Source organism: Zalophus californianus, chromosome 13 (genome assembly GCF_009762305.2).
Source record: "Zalophus californianus isolate mZalCal1 chromosome 13, mZalCal1.pri.v2, whole genome shotgun sequence".
Lineage (NCBI taxonomy): Eukaryota > Metazoa > Chordata > Mammalia > Carnivora > Otariidae > Zalophus > Zalophus californianus.
Genome location: NC_045607.1, coordinates 13175108 through 13190736, shown reverse-complemented (window position 1 = coordinate 13190736; position 15629 = coordinate 13175108). Strand labels below are relative to the sequence as shown.

At 57.0% G+C, this 15629-nt stretch overlaps 1 protein-coding gene across 1 annotated transcript in view; it reads left to right on the top strand.

The window, feature by feature from the left end:
• Nucleotides 1-9593: 9593 nt before the first annotated feature.
• The window catches only part of LOC113934370 (DAB2 interacting protein), a 188510-nt gene continuing 182474 nt past the window's right edge, over nt 9594-15629 (top strand). The window contains exon 1 of the mRNA XM_027615205.2: nt 9594-9961. Within this exon, the coding sequence (XP_027471006.1) occupies nt 9922-9961 (40 nt within the window). The 5' untranslated portion in view covers nt 9594-9921. The remainder of the gene's footprint in view (nt 9962-15629) is intronic.

Below are 15629 nucleotides of genomic sequence, written 5' to 3'. Positions count from 1 at the left end.
GGTCTATTCCCAACCCAGCAGCCAAGTGTAAGTCAGGTCACCCCCCACCTCCCAGAACTTCCACAGGCCCCCTCCTTACTCGGAGTAAGAGCCAAACCCTTCCCTGCCAAGGAGACCTTCGGGAGATGACCTGCTCTTCTACCACCTCAATGCTGTTCCCTGAACATCCGCGCCTCTTGGCCTTTGCACTGGCTGTTCCCTCTGCCTTTGACACTCACACCCACCATATCTGCACAGCTCCTCCCTCACTGTGGGCGGATCTCTGCTCAGAGAGCAGAATCTGACTCCCAGGACTCCCCAGCCCCTTCATTCTGCCTTATCACCTCCCCCGCATACCGTATGTGTTTATGATGTCTCCTCCACCGGAATGTAAATCCGAGAGGGCAGGGGTTTTCTGTCTTGTGTTCCCTGCTCTCTTGTCAGTCTCTGGCACGTAGACACGCTCCTTTGTTGGATGGTGGAGACTAAAAAGGCGGGGATATGGTTGTATTCAGCACCACCACCACCGGAGTACTCAAGCCACCATTACTGTTCGACAAGCACTGAATGAGCGGGTGCGTGGGTGGATGGATGGAGGGAGGAAGGGAGGGAAGGATGGGTGAGTAGGGGGATGGGTGGATGGAGAGAGGGGAGGAATGGATGGATGGATGAATAGGGGGATGGATGGGTGGATGGGTGGATGTGTGGACAGGTAGATGGAGGGATGGGTCAAGGCGTTGACAGGCAGGTGTCCTGGGCCTGGCTCTGCAAGAGGAGGCAAGTCTGTGCATCTGGAACCCAGAGTCATTTAGGAGCCCTTGAGATGCTGAGGTCCCAGATTCTGACTGGCCCCGGTAGGACTCTCCAGGCCCCAGAGGATTTGCAATGCTTATTCCCAGCATCGAAGAGAAAGTGCTCCAGAATGCCACACTGATCCAAATTTTAAGTTCTCATGCCTTTTGACATGGCATTTCTGCTTCTGAGAATCTCTCCATCAGGAATGCTCGCATAGGTACACAGAAATAGGTATGTGTGCCGAGAAGGTCTGCTTGTAATCCTGCGACACAGGGACTGACACAGGGTTGTCCCTCGGTGGACCACTGCTGGCAAAGTATGAGAGTCCAGGAGGGTGCATCGGTGTGCTGAGGATGGAAGATTCGGGGTTAAGTTGCTAAGTGACAAAAGAATAATTATATAGGATGTGGGGCTCCTGAGTGGCTCAGTCGTTAAGTGTCTGCCTTCGGCTCAGGTCATGATCCCAGGGTCCTGGGATCGAGCCCCACATCGGGCTCCCTGCTCCGCGGGAAGCCTGCTTCTCCCTCTCCCACTCCCCCTGCTTGTGTTCCCTCTCTCACTGTATCTCTCTCTGTCAAATAAAAAAAAAAAGAATAATTATATAGGATGTGCTATGTGTGGTGTGAGTAAACACGTACTCGTGTGTGTGTGTGTGTGTGTGTGTGTGTGTGTGTGTGCGCGCATATCTGTGTACGTGTCCATGGGCACAGGAAAGATGTTGGGCTCACACGCACCCACCTAACTATGGTCACCCCTGGGTACACAGTAGGATTGGTAGGAAAATTTCCTTATTAGTCTATCCTTTACCAACTTTCCTTTTAACAATAAGCTTGTATTCCTATGGCATCGGACACACATTTTTAAAGACATTGTCCCACGGTACATTTCAGCACTTGATTTGATGGCAGTTGGGTTGGGTGGGAAGGTGGGTAGATGGGTGAGTGGGTGAGCTCCCCCAGGGCGGTGGGTATGGGATCTGTAACCAAGCGCTGACCAAACCAACCTAGAAAGCCTCCCCTTGGCTTTCAAGGCTCACTTCTACCCAACTTTTGAGCCCAATCTCCCAGTATTCCCAAACACATATAGCAGGGGGTGGGAGGGGTGCCTGGGTCAGCTAACTATGGGCCAGATCCAATCCATCAGCTGTTTTTGTATAGCCTGTGGGCTAAGAATGCTTTTTACATTTGTAAATGGCTGGGAAGTAATCAAAAGAAGAATACCATTTCATGACACAAGAAAATTATGTGACAATCAAATTTCAGCGTCAACAAATAAAGTTTTGCTGGAATAGAGCCACGTTCATTCATGTATGCATCCTCTCTGGCTGCTTCTGAGCTCCAACAGGAGAGCTGAGAAAATGGAATGGAGGCCAAATGGCCTGCAGGACCCCAAGTATTTACCGTCCGGGCCTTTACAGATAAAGCGTGCTGATCCTGATATCTTCTGTCCCAAGCAAATCAGTCGGCTAGGTGGCCCCACTACTTGGCCTTTGCCCTCTGGTCTGTGCACCCTCCATGCTCTCTCTCTCTCTCTGTCTCTCTCTCTCTCTGCCACCTCCCCTTGTCTACCTGCTGGAAAACTAGCTGTCCTGAAAGAGCCTTGCAAACCCGCCTGTGACCAGTGGGGAGAGTTCCCTCTGCTGATGCCCCCGCTTCTGGCTGATGCCCAGGTACGCCTGCCTCTGCACCCTCCCGCCCCCATCCCAGTGGGGGTCCTCAGGGGCAGGGACTGATTCATTTCTGGGTCTCTGGCACTTGACAGGGTCTCTGGCTCAAGTAGGCTGAATGGCATGAATTGCTGTCATTGCTTTGTGGGTAAAGTGCTTCCAGGCTTCATGATTTTTCCCCTGACTCACCACAAAACCTGAAAACTAGCCTGGAAGTATGGGGTGGGAGTGGGGGGTGAGGTTCAGGGGCAGTGCAGCGAGCTGAGCTCATGGGGGGGGGGTCTGATGATACAGGGGCTTCTCCCAGGGCACCATCATGCGGGGTGAACATGGTGAGCAAAGTAAGGCCAATCTGGAGTAGCAGGCAGGAGGGCACAGCCTGACTCCATTGAGTGGGGACCTTACTTTGGAGTCAGAGGGAACTGACGGCCTGACAGAGAGTGAGTTCCCCATCCTGGGAAGTAAGCAAGCAGAATTTGGATCAAGAATGTTATGGAGGAAATTCCTGCCCTCTCAGGAGGCTGCACTTGGATGAGCCTCCAACCTGGGGCTCTTGGAAGCCTGGGGTTCTCTCAGGACGATGACCAGGCATTTTGGTACCAGGCACAGGGCCGAGATCTGGGGGTTTGGGGAGAAGACGGAGAGCACTATCCTTGCTAGCTGCTGAAGATCCCCCTCACTTCATGCCAGACGTGTCTCAACCCTGTTGCCCACACGCCGGGCGTGCCAATATCGGCAGGCTTCCCAGACGGGGAGCGAGGCAGGGCCCTGGGCCCCGGCAGCCGGGATTTCTCGATGGAGCCCCATGGTCCATCACGAAATGGATGATTTCACAGAACCCTGGGGCCCCTGACCGTCCCCATCCTCTCAGCCCTGGAAATCCCTGAACTCCCGGCATTGACTGAGAGCTCACCTCCTTCCGGGAAAGACCTGAGGCTCTTTGATGAGAATTCGGCCTCACGTTTGCGCCTCCGGAGGAAGCCACGGCCCGTTGTGGGTGAGAGTCCTGGACTTGGAGCCTGCGGTGGCCACCAGGGGCAAGTTACCAACCTTCCCCACAGGGCCACAGATGACTCAAATTTCTCAGCTGGCCCCAGATTTTTGGGTCCCGCTCCAGCCATTTCTTGGCCGTGTGAGGTCGATGAGCATTTCTGGCCCCTGACTCCTGCTGTCCTCAGGACAGTGGTTAGGATTCTCGGAGAGCACATGGGCGTTCACCAGGGCCCCGTGCACCCCCGGGGCTGCCGTCATTGGAAGGAGCCCAGCCCCTCCTCCCCCGGTGGAGCCGACGACAGGGCCAGCCGGTGACGTGCCCTCATGCCCCGCTGGCTGGCTCACGACTTGTCGAAAGTTGCCAACCCTCAGTTCTGAGGTCTTTCAATGAGCCACAAAAGCAGAGCCACCCTTCTCCTTAAACCCAGGAGATGGTGAAGGACAGTTGCTTTGGGGGGGTGCCCAGGAGGGAAAGTAGAGCCACCAAAGGCTGGTCTGTCCCATCTCTGAGCCTCCCTTGCCATCCCCACCCAGACACGCCCTAGGAGGCCCCACTGGGTGCTACAGCGGGGGCAAAGTGGGGCCTCCAGCCAGGCCAACACAGCCACAAGCCCCAGCTCTGAGATTTGGTGTAGCCTTTCAGTGTTCCCATCTGTGAAATGGAACTCAGAAAACCTCCCTTGGAAAGTTAATGAGTGGGATGCAGAGAATGCCAGATTCACAGTAGGCGCACCGCCCCCAGGAGAAGACCCTCTGGTCTCCCTGCTGGGGCCCAGCCTTTTAATGAGAAGGGAGGACCAGTCCAGTCAGATACGCATTAAGAGACAGGGAGGCACACAGGAGTCTAGACGTGAGGTGCCCGGGTGCTCAGTGGGAGCTTCCAGAGTGTGTGCTTGTAAATCAAGGCAGGAGGCAGTGGGGGAAAGATAGTCATTATAGCGGATGCTTGGTTCTTCCACAAAGATTTTGTCCCACGCATATTTACTGGGGGGGGGGGGTCCGCTGCCCTGGGCACCGTTCCAGCTGCTGGGGGTACAGCATGGAGCTTACAAGTAAGCCGGGGCCAGCTGACACTACACAAATATATAATATAGTGTCACATGGGATGCTAAGTGCCAGGAAGAAAACTCAAAGGTTGGGGGGCAGGGGTGGGTAGAGAGTGATGAGAGGGTCAGGGATAGGGCATGATATCTTAGAGAGGATGGTCAGGGAGGTGGCGTTTGACCAGAGACCTTATAGTAGATGGGGTGAGGCTCTGGGGGAATCTCGGTCCAAGCAGAGGAAATGACCAGGTCTCAGGGGGAGAGTGGAAGGGGCAGTAAGAAAAGACAGGCTGGGGGCGCCTGTGTGACTCAGTTGGTTAAGCGACTGCCTTTGGCTCAGGTCATGATCTCAGGGTCCTGGGATCGAGGCCCGCATCGGGCTCCCTGCTCAGCGGGGAGCCTGCCTCTCCCTCTCCCACTCCCCCTGCTTGTGTTCCCTCTCTCTCTGTGTCTCTCTCTGTCAAATAAATAAATAAAAATTTTTAAAAAAATCTAAAAAAGAAAAAAAAAAAGAAAAGCCAGGCTGGTGGGGCTGTAGGGGAAGGAGAGAGGGTAGGAGGGGCCCAGGAGAAGGGTGGGGAGAGGGTGAGGGGGCAGGAGGGAAGAGAGGGGAGGAAGAGAGGAGGGGAGGAGGGAGGAGTGCTTCCTCTGGCCCCTTTTTAAGTTCTATCTGCATTAACTCACTCTCTGGCCAGCCCTTCCGGGACTGCCCTTACCCTACAAGACAGACAAGGAAACCGAAGCTCTGAGAGATGGAATCACTTGCCCAGGGAAGCCCAGCTGGTAAATAGGGAGCTGGGATTTGGACCAGGCCGGCTTACCAGTCCTCGCCTGAGAAACCCAGCCGGGATGCTCCTGAGTGGACGCTGGCCACGACAGTTTGTGTTCCGGAAAGGGGCGATACAGCGTCAGCTCAGAGACCCAGGAGGAGCCAGACACTGTGGGCTCCCCATGGGCTCCATTTGGGCTTGAACAGCAGGATTTAGCTAGAAAACCAGAACTCAGGCTGAGAAGGACTTGACAGCTCTCGTGGCCCCGAATGTGGGCTGTCCCTTGCGGTAGCGTCGCCTGCCCTTACACCTTGCACCTACCTGGCGAACTCCTCTTCATCCCTCCCAGTCCCGTTTGGCTGGCCCCTCCTCTGCAAAGGCTTTCCTGATTCTGCTGACCAGATGGCTCCCTGGACGTACACTCTTCCAGCCTCCACACCCCTGGGTTTCAGTTCTCCCTTTAGTCTCTGGCTCCCCGGCTCAGGGCAGCCTAGGCGCGGCAGGGACAGAGAGAGCGAGCGGTGCAGCTCGCGCATGGTCCCCAGCAGGCGAGGCAATGGACTAGCTGACCACCACGAGTCCACTGTCGGGCTCCCCTTCCTGCTCCTTCCTGCCCACTTCTCTCCGCGGAGCCACAACTTGGTGCCAGCTGCCATCAGTGACTTTTAGTTCCCTTTCTTTACACAGAGTGACAAGTCATGTCTGGAACCAGGGGATTCCCTCCACTGCTGGAGCAGGGCGGCACGGTGGGCGGGCGTGCTGGGCTGTGTGCTGAGCTTTAGCGCCCCCCACCATCTGGACCCACTGGCCCCCCTGCTCCACCCAGCTCCAGCCTGCCGCCACGGCCTCCTGGATGTCCCCACGGGTCTGTGTGAATTTCCCACCACGTGGCTTGACATATCCATTCTCAAACCCTCTCTTTGCCCCCCTCCCCCAGCTCCGTAAACCTCTCTGAAAGCCTTGGAGTCCTCCTGGGCTTGTCCCTTCCTCCATGTCTGATCGGCCAGCGGCACCCAGGGCCCTACAGGTATCCTGAATGTGGCTGCCTTTCTCCGTCTACTCTGGCCCTCCTCGGGCCACCTTGCTCACAGCGGCCTTCCATGTCCCTCTCCTGCTTCAGCCTGCAGTGGCTCCCACCCTCCGCCAGCCACAGGGCCCTCCGCGAGGTGGCCTCTGTGCCCTTTCTCTTCTCTGGGACCGTCCCTCTGACCGTCCACCCACGCCCAGCCACACTGGTCATTCTTCTGTTCCCCCCCCCCCCCCACCCTGAGCTCACTCCCACCTCAGGGCCTTTTCGGTAGCTTTGCCCACTGCTGGTTGCTTTCCCCAAACATGCGGGAATGAGTCAAAGAACCAGATGGGACTCGAATGCCTTTTGTTGCTACTCCAGGAATGTACAAAGGCTGACACTTTTTGACCCCAAAAGTTCACATCTAGGGTTTTACCCTAGGGAGGTCACGAGACAGATGTGCACAGAGAATGTTCAAGAGACCCGTCACAGTATTGTTCCTCATCCTGATGACTGGCAACAACTTAGGCATCCATCAGTAGGGCGGTGGCTCAAAGCAGGTACGGCCCAGCTCTGCGAAGCTACTAAGCGGGAGGAGACAGGTCTGTTTTGCACTGTTGTGTCACCAAGGGAAGGCCATGGAGACCAGTGCTCAAGACACATTTACTGTAAATGAATCCCTGAGCTCGGAGCTCTGGTTGCACGGAAACATATCTAATTCATTAAAACGGAGAAATGAATTGGGACCCTGTGGGAGCCGCCAGGCTAATCCGACTCTGACCTTGACCTGTCAGAAAGAGCTGGCCAGGGAAGGAAGGGCCTGGGGGCCCAGCCAGGCCTGGAGCCCAGGTCCCCTCCCCCCCCAGCCCCACCTCCTGCTCTCAGTGGGCCCTGGGGCACAGCCTAGTGGGGGTGTAGACTGAGCCCGCCCGAGACCCCCAAGGCGAGTCCGTTCTTTCAAAGCCTCAACTTCCCTGACAGTACAATGGGCTCATATTCTCCCCCACCTGCCTTACCCCTCCCTCATCTAGGCAGTCAGGATGATCGAAGTTTGGAGAAGATGGAGCATTACCCTTTAATTTTAACCATCACACACTCCTGGCCTGGTCCTGCCCTAAGGCTCAGACCACTGCATGAGGAAGCCCTATGAGGAGCCCCATTCTACCAGTGAGACTCCCAAGGGTGCTAGCTTGTGTCACCCAGTTAATAAGCGGCAGAGTCTGGATATAAGTCTGAGGGTCTATTTCAGCAACCCCCCACTCTATCTAGAATGTGACCCCAGAACCCCGAAAAGCTTCAGGGCCCCAGAGAGCCGACAGGAGAGCTGGGTCTGAGCTCACTTGTTGGCTGGTGGAACCCTTCACTCCTAGATCCCTCCCCACACGGCAGCCTGCCCCCCACACCCGCTGAGTTGGAGAGCCCGTGAGCTGGATGCCTGCAGCTGGCTGGGTAGGGCCTGGCCTCCCTGTAATTAAGGCAGTGGGAGGTTGGAAGCTGGGAGCCCTGGCAGCCGAGGTTGGAGGGAGGGGTAAACGGTGACCCCAACACTGGTGTTCTGGGAGCAGCTGGGCAGCACAAGGTGGCCGGGAGGGGCCCGGGTGGGTCTTTACTTCCTGCCATTCCCGGGCCTGGGCCCTCCTGCCAGCCTCCCAGCTTGTCCCCCGGTCCCCCAGCTCCCTCCTCTTGACGTCCCCTCTGCCTAGGCACCAGAACCACGGCATGTCTCCAAAAAGCTGGTCACAAAGGAGGAGCTTCTAATGTTCTCACAGTGCCGTGGGGCAGGGAGCTCTCTCCTGCTTTGTTTGTTTGTTTTATGTATGAGAGCTTTCCCCTGCTTTTAGTGCAGAGCATTACAAAGACTGGGAAGGGGCTCCTAGCAGGAATGCCCAGGCATTCCTTAGAAAGGAGGCCATTTTCTAGACTACCTTCTGAGGTTGCCTGACGCCAGCTTCAAGACTGTCATTCCAGGTCCTCCTCACTCCAGCCCCGAGCAGCCCATCTCCCTGACCTTCTCCCAGTGACTTCTCATCCCCACTGCATGCTACCTTCCATGCCTCTGCCTGTGCCATTCCCTCTGCCTGGGATGCCCTCACCGTCCCCCGCTCAGCCCATCCAAATCTGCTCTCCTCCCGCTGTCCAGTTCACATGCCTCCTCACTGGGGCAGCCTTCCCTGATTGGTCCCAAATGACGCACTTCTCCCACAAGACTATGGCCTTGGTCTGTATTCTGGGTTGCACGCAGACTGAATGAATTACTGCCTCTTTGTTCTCCCCAGTGCCCCACCCCCCACACCAGCACCAAGGCTGTAACTTCTCTGGGGCCCAGGCCTGCCCTGGAGGCCACCCGCCGCCTTGGACAAGGGGCTCCCTCTGTCTAGGCTGTGCTGCCCTCCTCTGTAAAACAGGATAGCCAGAGTTTCTGCGAGGGGCCACCCACCGAGCCGTGCACGAGACTATGCGGGTAAATGCTCGGAACGGTACCCAGCTCCGGGGCCGCTCACTGAGTGGTACCCAGCATCCCAGCCGCTCCAGGAACCAGAGAGGCCTTTCGAATGACAACTTGGAACGTGTCCGTCTCACAGACCATCCTCGGGGTTAGGCCTGAGAACATCCCCGAGAGGCCCTGCCCGGCCCTCTCCTGCTTCCCTCCCTGGCTCCATCTTTCCACACCACCCCCCCTTCAGCCACTGCTCCCACCACCGGGAACTCATCTGCGGGCGCCGAATGCCCCAGGTACCCCGTCAGCTCCAGGCTCTGGCACGGGTCACTCCGTTTACTTGGCACGCCTTTCCCCTTCGCTCCCTCCTTCCCTGACTGACTCCTACGCATCCTTAGGGGCCCGTGTCTTCAGGAAGCCTTCTCGGACCACCTCCCGCAAGGGCAACCGCAGCGGGGGGGGGGGGGGGGGGTCCCTGCTCTCCGTTTCTGCAGCACTTCTCCCCCACTCCCCCACCGCCTGGCTATGACCTGCTTACCTGTGAGCTCCATGAACCCAGACACCGCGCCTTGCTCCCTGCTGTTACCCCAGCACCTGGCAGTGTCTGGCGTGGAGTAGATGCTCAGAAAAAAGTTAATGACTAACTGAATGGAGGGATGAGTCAGTTCTGCATCCCCCACACTGCAGGAAATGTCTGTAGAACAGATTTGAGTGGGAGGTTCCAGCAGGGCCCGGGAGAAGCCCCTGGGGTTTGGGCGCTGGGTGGTGAACAGAGCCGAGCCCCCCCTCCCCCGGCCCCTCCCACGGGTGGGTCAGCCTGCTCCCCTCCCCCAACAGACCCTGGGGCCCCCAGAGCCAGCTTCCAGATTCTAAGCCCCAGCGCAGCCTTACCTCTTAGCTTTTCCACTTTCACAGCCCCAGCCAGACCCCACAGCCAGCGTCGCCGGCAGCCAGGCCAAGCGTCCCGGCGTCTTCCTATTTTAGACATCTCGCTGCATCGGTCCCTTCTAATGTTTCCAGCCGGGCTGCGGGGGGAGGAAAAAGAGGTTACTGCTACTTTAAATGTACTGTATGAAGGCGAGGGCTGGAGAGGGGCCTGCTTGCAGGAATACCCAGTCATCTAGTTGGAAAAGCCGCCAGATGGAATACAAAAGGAGAAACCCAGACGCTAATGGAGACAGCCTTGGTTCATAAATCAGGTGGGGCCAGGGGCAGGGGGCCCATTCGCCATGGAGCCCGATTCCCTCCTGGACCAAGACGACTCCTACGGTAAGAGGGCCCCGGCCCCTGCAAAGTGGCAGAGTTGGGGATCCGGCCTCGCTGCTCAGCAGACTTTTCTCTGCTTGCTGCAGGAATCCGAGTTGATGGGGGGGAGGCCGTCAGGCGGCTGGGCACTGTCTGATCCTGGGGCCTATGGGTGGGCACGGGGGGGGGAGCCCGGGGAGAGGGGGGTACAAGGCCGAAGGGTCCCCCCACCCCCTGGGCAGAGCTGGGGGCGGCCCCTTGGACTCCAGACATGAGTAGGGTCAGGCGAGGGAGAGGGAGTTTGGGCTGCTTCCCTTTTGCTCTTGGCCAAGAAGGAAAGGAAGGAAGTTTGCAGCCCCCCTGCCTGTCTGCCTCGCTCCGGTCCCCAAGCCCGCCGGGTGCTGTGGGGAATTTAATTAGTGAGATCCTGCAGATAAATATAGGTGGACCAGGCATCAGGAACGCACCCTGTAATTAATGCCTGGCTGAAAGCACGCCCCACTTTGCAGGGCCCCGGGGGCTACCACTGGGAGCTGCCCCCACCGCCCCTGCTGCAGCCTCCAGGGTGGCTGGAAACCCCGGGGAAGATTGTTGGGGGACAGATGCCAGGACGGAGCTCTTGCTGAGAGCCTGGGACAGGACTTGTAGGACTCGGAATGGCTTGGCTGGGGCAGGTTCTGCAGGCTTGGAGCTTCAGGGGTGCAGGTAACCAAAACCCCCACTGCTCAGCCTGGCCAGGGAGCTGCCCATTGGCTGGCAGACCAGGGCACCCTGGCTGTCTCTGGGCAACGTGCACGTGAGAAAAGCAGGAGGGCCAGGGTGACTGAGGGGCTGAGGTGGGGTGGGGGGTCAGCAGATTTTAGGGTTCAGCAGGGAGAAGGCCCTGTTGGCCAAAGAGAGGGCAGTTGAGAGGCGGCCTCACTCCAGCTTGGAGCCCCCTTTTGGGGGCCCAGGTCCTCCTGGGACCACAGTTCCTGCGAAGAAAACTGACTTCTCCCTCTGGACCCCACTCCCACCTTCCCCCAGCCCCAGCCAGGCCTGGCCTCCATACAGATTCAAGGCCAAATTTCCTTCCTCCTGCAAGAGCTCAGCTCTTTCCAGGGAGAGGGTCCCTTTGCCATGTTCGGAGCTGCAATCCTCCAGGGAGCTTGGCAGGGCCCAAGCCATGGACTTGGCACTGTTGGGCAGCCAGGTGGCCAGTGGGTGCATGCTGAGTGACCCCCATGTGCCAAGCTGTGTGTCAGGAGCACGGGTTCAGAAATGAACAGCTCAAGCTGGAGAAATGGTTTGTGCTTAGTGAATGGAGGGAGGAAAGAGAGAAAGAGAGGGAGGGAGGGAGGGGGGGAGGAGGGAGAGACAAAGAGAGGCCCCTGACCTGGAAGAGCTCCCAGACTCGAATGGGAGGCAGATGAGTGATATGAGGCTGGATGGAGTGATGAGTTCCCCAGGGAGGCGGGGGGCAGATAGACAATCTGAGACATGTCCCCGGAAGTGCTCACCTGAAACTTGGTATAGCCATGCCTGAATGCGACTCCAGAGAGGGCACAGACCCTTCTCTGGGGGACCAACCCATGGCCGAATGAGGCTCTAAATCTCCCAGGGCTCCATCTCCCCACCTGGACCCCAGAGCCCTGAACTGCTGCTTCCTGGTTTGCTAACAGCAGCCTCAGGGCAGGGCGAGGCTGGTACCCCGGGAATGGTAGGCACCCTGACTGAAGGGCCCCGTGCACAGGAGGCACCTTTTCTTCACCTGTTGTGGGAGCCTGTTGTTGGTCTTCCGGAAGCTGGTCAGGCGGCTTGGTGCCTAGGAGCCAACAGGAAGAGGCGAAGAGTCAGAGGGAGCCTTAGGAAGGGGTCAGGCACGAATGGAGGAGAGCCCAGGCTTTCCTTGCGAGTGGTCCCAGGTCCAGCCAAGAGGGGCCTGGCTCCAGCATGCCTGGGAGGTCCAGAGCAGAAGGAGCCTCCTGGACCATGCCAGTGAAGGAAAACCGTGGGCTCAGAGGCACTTCCTCTCTATGTCCATTCATTTAACAAAAGCTACTTTCAGGTCCTATGCTAAGTTTTAGGGTTGGAAAGGCAAGTCAGACCTTGTCTCTGCCTTCATGACATTTCCAGGCTAACCTGGGGGAGAGGAAAGCGCTCTGATGGGGAGGCCAAGGCACTGTGGAACCCCTAACCCCACATGTGGAGTCCAGGAAGGCTTCCTGGAGGAGATGACCTCCTCCACTGAAGAAGTTGATGACTCTCTCCTTCACAAAAGCCTTTCTTCACCTGGCGGCCGGGATAGGCCACTCTCCTGATTCTCTCCCACCTATTTCTCTGTCTCTTCTTCTGGCTCCTTCTCTTGGATCCTTCCTTTTTCCTGCTACCCACATGGTCCCTTGACCAAGGTCTGCTGCTTTTGCCTCCCTGCATGATCTGACTCTCTCTCCCTCACCCACCCACTCCATAGGCTCCAGTCCGGCTGCTCTGAACTTGCTCACACTCACCAAACCAGTTGTCAGCCCAGGGCCTTTGCACATGCTGTGTCCTTTGCGGGGCACACTCTTCCTCTCATTCTTCAGTAAACTAACTCCTCGACCTCCTCCTGTTCCCAAACTCAACTAAAAAGTCAGCTCCTCAGGGAAGCCTTCCCTAGACCGTGTTCCCTCAGTCCATCGAATGAGATTTCACTCTTAGTTTCTCCTTTCCTTTATAGGGTCTGCTCCTATTTGTACTGGACATTATTGTGTGTGCATGCATGTGTGCTTAAACTCTATACGTCCCCAAGTCTCTAAGCTCTCAGACAGCTGTTATCCCCCGAGTATAGCTCTCTGCCCGGCGCAGAGTAAGCATCCAGCACATATTTGTTGAATGAGTGAGTGAACAAATTCCGTTGGCCCAGGCAAAGAAGTGAGGAAAGACATTCCAGGCAGATAGGACAGCAGGTGCGAAGGCTGGAGAAACTTCTGAGGGTTCTCCAACACTTCCAAGGAGGGTGGTGTTTTGGGTCAGGGTTGACAAGCTGAGCTCCTTGGGGAACTCGGGAACTTCAGTGGGTACAGGGCTGGGAGAGGCACGGCTGGGAGTGGGGTTCTTGGCCCCTCCTCCATGCTTCAAGCCAAGCCAGACTCTCTTCCGTCTGGGGGATAGCTTGAGCTTTGATTCCATTCACCTGGTGCTCAAGGGCTGAAAAGAGTTTGGCCACATCCCAACCACTGACACAAATGTCCTGGAGGCCCGAGCCATACTGAGGGTGTCTCACAAGCAGACAGGGCTGAGCGGTGCCCTGTCGGGTCGTCCTGAAGTTGAGAGACCCTTTGAGCAAGGCCAGTGAGGGCTGATACGGCTGGGGGAGTGGCAAACACAGCTGCAGGCGTTTCTTTACACAACAAGCAGAAGCAGGAAGGCAGGGAGCAGAAGCCCTTCGTGGGTGGGCCTCAGTTTCCCCGTGTGTAAATCGGGGCAAGAGTCAGACAAGATCTGACTGACTCTGGCTTGGGCCCCTCATCTGCATGGAAAGTCCAGCTCAGAGAAACACTTCTTTCCCATCTTTCCAATTGCTGAGGAAGAAAACAGGAGTCCTGACCGTGGGCCGACCAGGAAGCAGACCTCACCCTGTAGAACATTCTTTCTTCGGGTTCTCACGTGGTCCAGCCCCTCCTCCACTTTGCGATGTGGCCTCCCACCCCTGCCCTGTGGCACACCTTGGTGCTTCCCCGACGAGGGCAGGTTTGGATTGCCTGGTCGTTAATCTGACTCCCACTTAAGACCATGAGATCCTTGAGGGCAAGGGCTGTGTCTTGGTTGCTACTGTATTCGCTGTATGAATGAATGAATGGATGAACAAACAAGTGAATGAGCGAATGGCACCAGCTGGATCCTGCCCTGGACTTGCTCTGTGCCCTCGGGCGTCCTCCCCGTCTCTGGGTTTGTTTCTTTTGTGGCCATTTATGCCCCACACCCCTGAATGTTCCAGCTCTGACCATCTAAGATTCTAAATCCGACTCAGCACTTGGCACCCACTTCCCTCTCTGCAGCCTGAGTCTCATCCTGGTTCCCTTTGCCATCGGGTGGCCTGGACCAAGTCCCTGCTCCTCACTCAGCCTTGGCTTTTTTGTCTGACAAATGGGCAGACTCAGCTGTGCCCTGCCCGCCTCCCCGGCTGTCTTGGGGCTCCAGAGGAGTGACAAGGTAAAATCTCATGAGACCAGACACCTGGTGGGGGCCGGGGGGGGCGGTGTCTGTGATTCCCAGAGGGAGCTGGGCTCAGACAGACAGCCGAGATCAGTGCTCTGGAAGGGGCTGGTTGCTTTGGAAATCCGGGGAACAGAACAAGCAGCTCAGAAACTTCAGTTTCTTTCTGGTGATAAGGACATCTGCCCCTGTTGGGGGACCCCAGTAGGTGGGCGGGTGGGAGTGATTTTATAAACTTCCCAGTGCTGCAGGTACAACAACCAGTCTTATTTATTGAGTACATTTTCCGGGCGAGACTCCATGCAAGGTCGTTCATGGACTTCGTCTGCTCGACTCCTCACCACCACACACCCGGTAGGTTGCCGTTAGTTCCATTTTCCAGATGAGGCAACGGAGGCTCTGGGAAGTTAAGTGATGGCTAAGATCATACAGGGAGGCAGGTGATTTGAGCCCAGGTTGCTCCAGAGCCCAGGACCTTGATTTGGAGGCACTGTCTGAGAGCTGTATCACTGCTGCCCGGAGGGCCCTTCATTTGCCCAGGGAGAATCCTGCCTCCTGGGAGGCTTTGTTAGCGCGGCGCTAGGGACGAGGCTGATATGGCAGGAACGGGAACCGAAGGCAATATCAGTTCAGCTGGGAATGGTGAGCAGAAGCAGCTGTGATGGGACAGGGTCAGTCTAAAGAGAAGGCTATTTTGGGCTAGAAGCTGTCAGGGGTCTGATGTCACCACCACTCGCTGGCTCTTCCCATGAGAGGAGGAACTGAAGATGTCCTAAGTGGGTTTGCTTTAGCTGGTGACAGATAGACAAGAACCATAAAAGAACAGCTGTATGCCTGGCCGTGCACCTCCCATTCATCAGCTGGCTTCCCCTTCCCAGCACCCTGTGGGGTGGGTGTTAGCATTCTCACGTTAGAGATGGGGAAACAAGTTCAGAGAGGCTGAGTGACTCACCCAAATCACACAGCTAGTGAATGGCTGCGCTGAGAGTCATGTAGGTTTGTCCCACCCCAGAGCACATGCTCTGAACCAGTGCCCACTAGGTCCTTCTCTGAGGCCGTGTCTGTGTGAGTGGATCACTGGGGAAGGGCGTTCAGGCCTGGCCTGCCTCTCAGGACAAGAGCCTGGGGCCTCTTCCTCCTGGCTCTGCCACTCAGCTAACCCAACAGGTCCTGGGCAAAGACCTGGGCCCTCGGCGAGCTTTCGCTTCCCTGTCTGTGGAACTGGATAATGATACCAGGCTGGCCTGCCCGGGGTTGGGAAAAGAATGCCAAACCCAGATTTCTTCCATCTTGCCCTGGGGCTCTGCCCTGGGCCTGCAGGCAACCGAAGGAACAGGAGAAGCCACACTCCTACCTGGGGCCCTTTCACAGGTGGACGGATGAGGCCAGCGAGGCAGAGTGGGGACGGCATTTACTGAGCACTTAGTACATGCCTGCTCTGTGATGTGTTCCACATGGAATCACCGGCTCCTCACAGAGGAAGAAACATCCCCACTGCTCACACGAGACAGTTGAG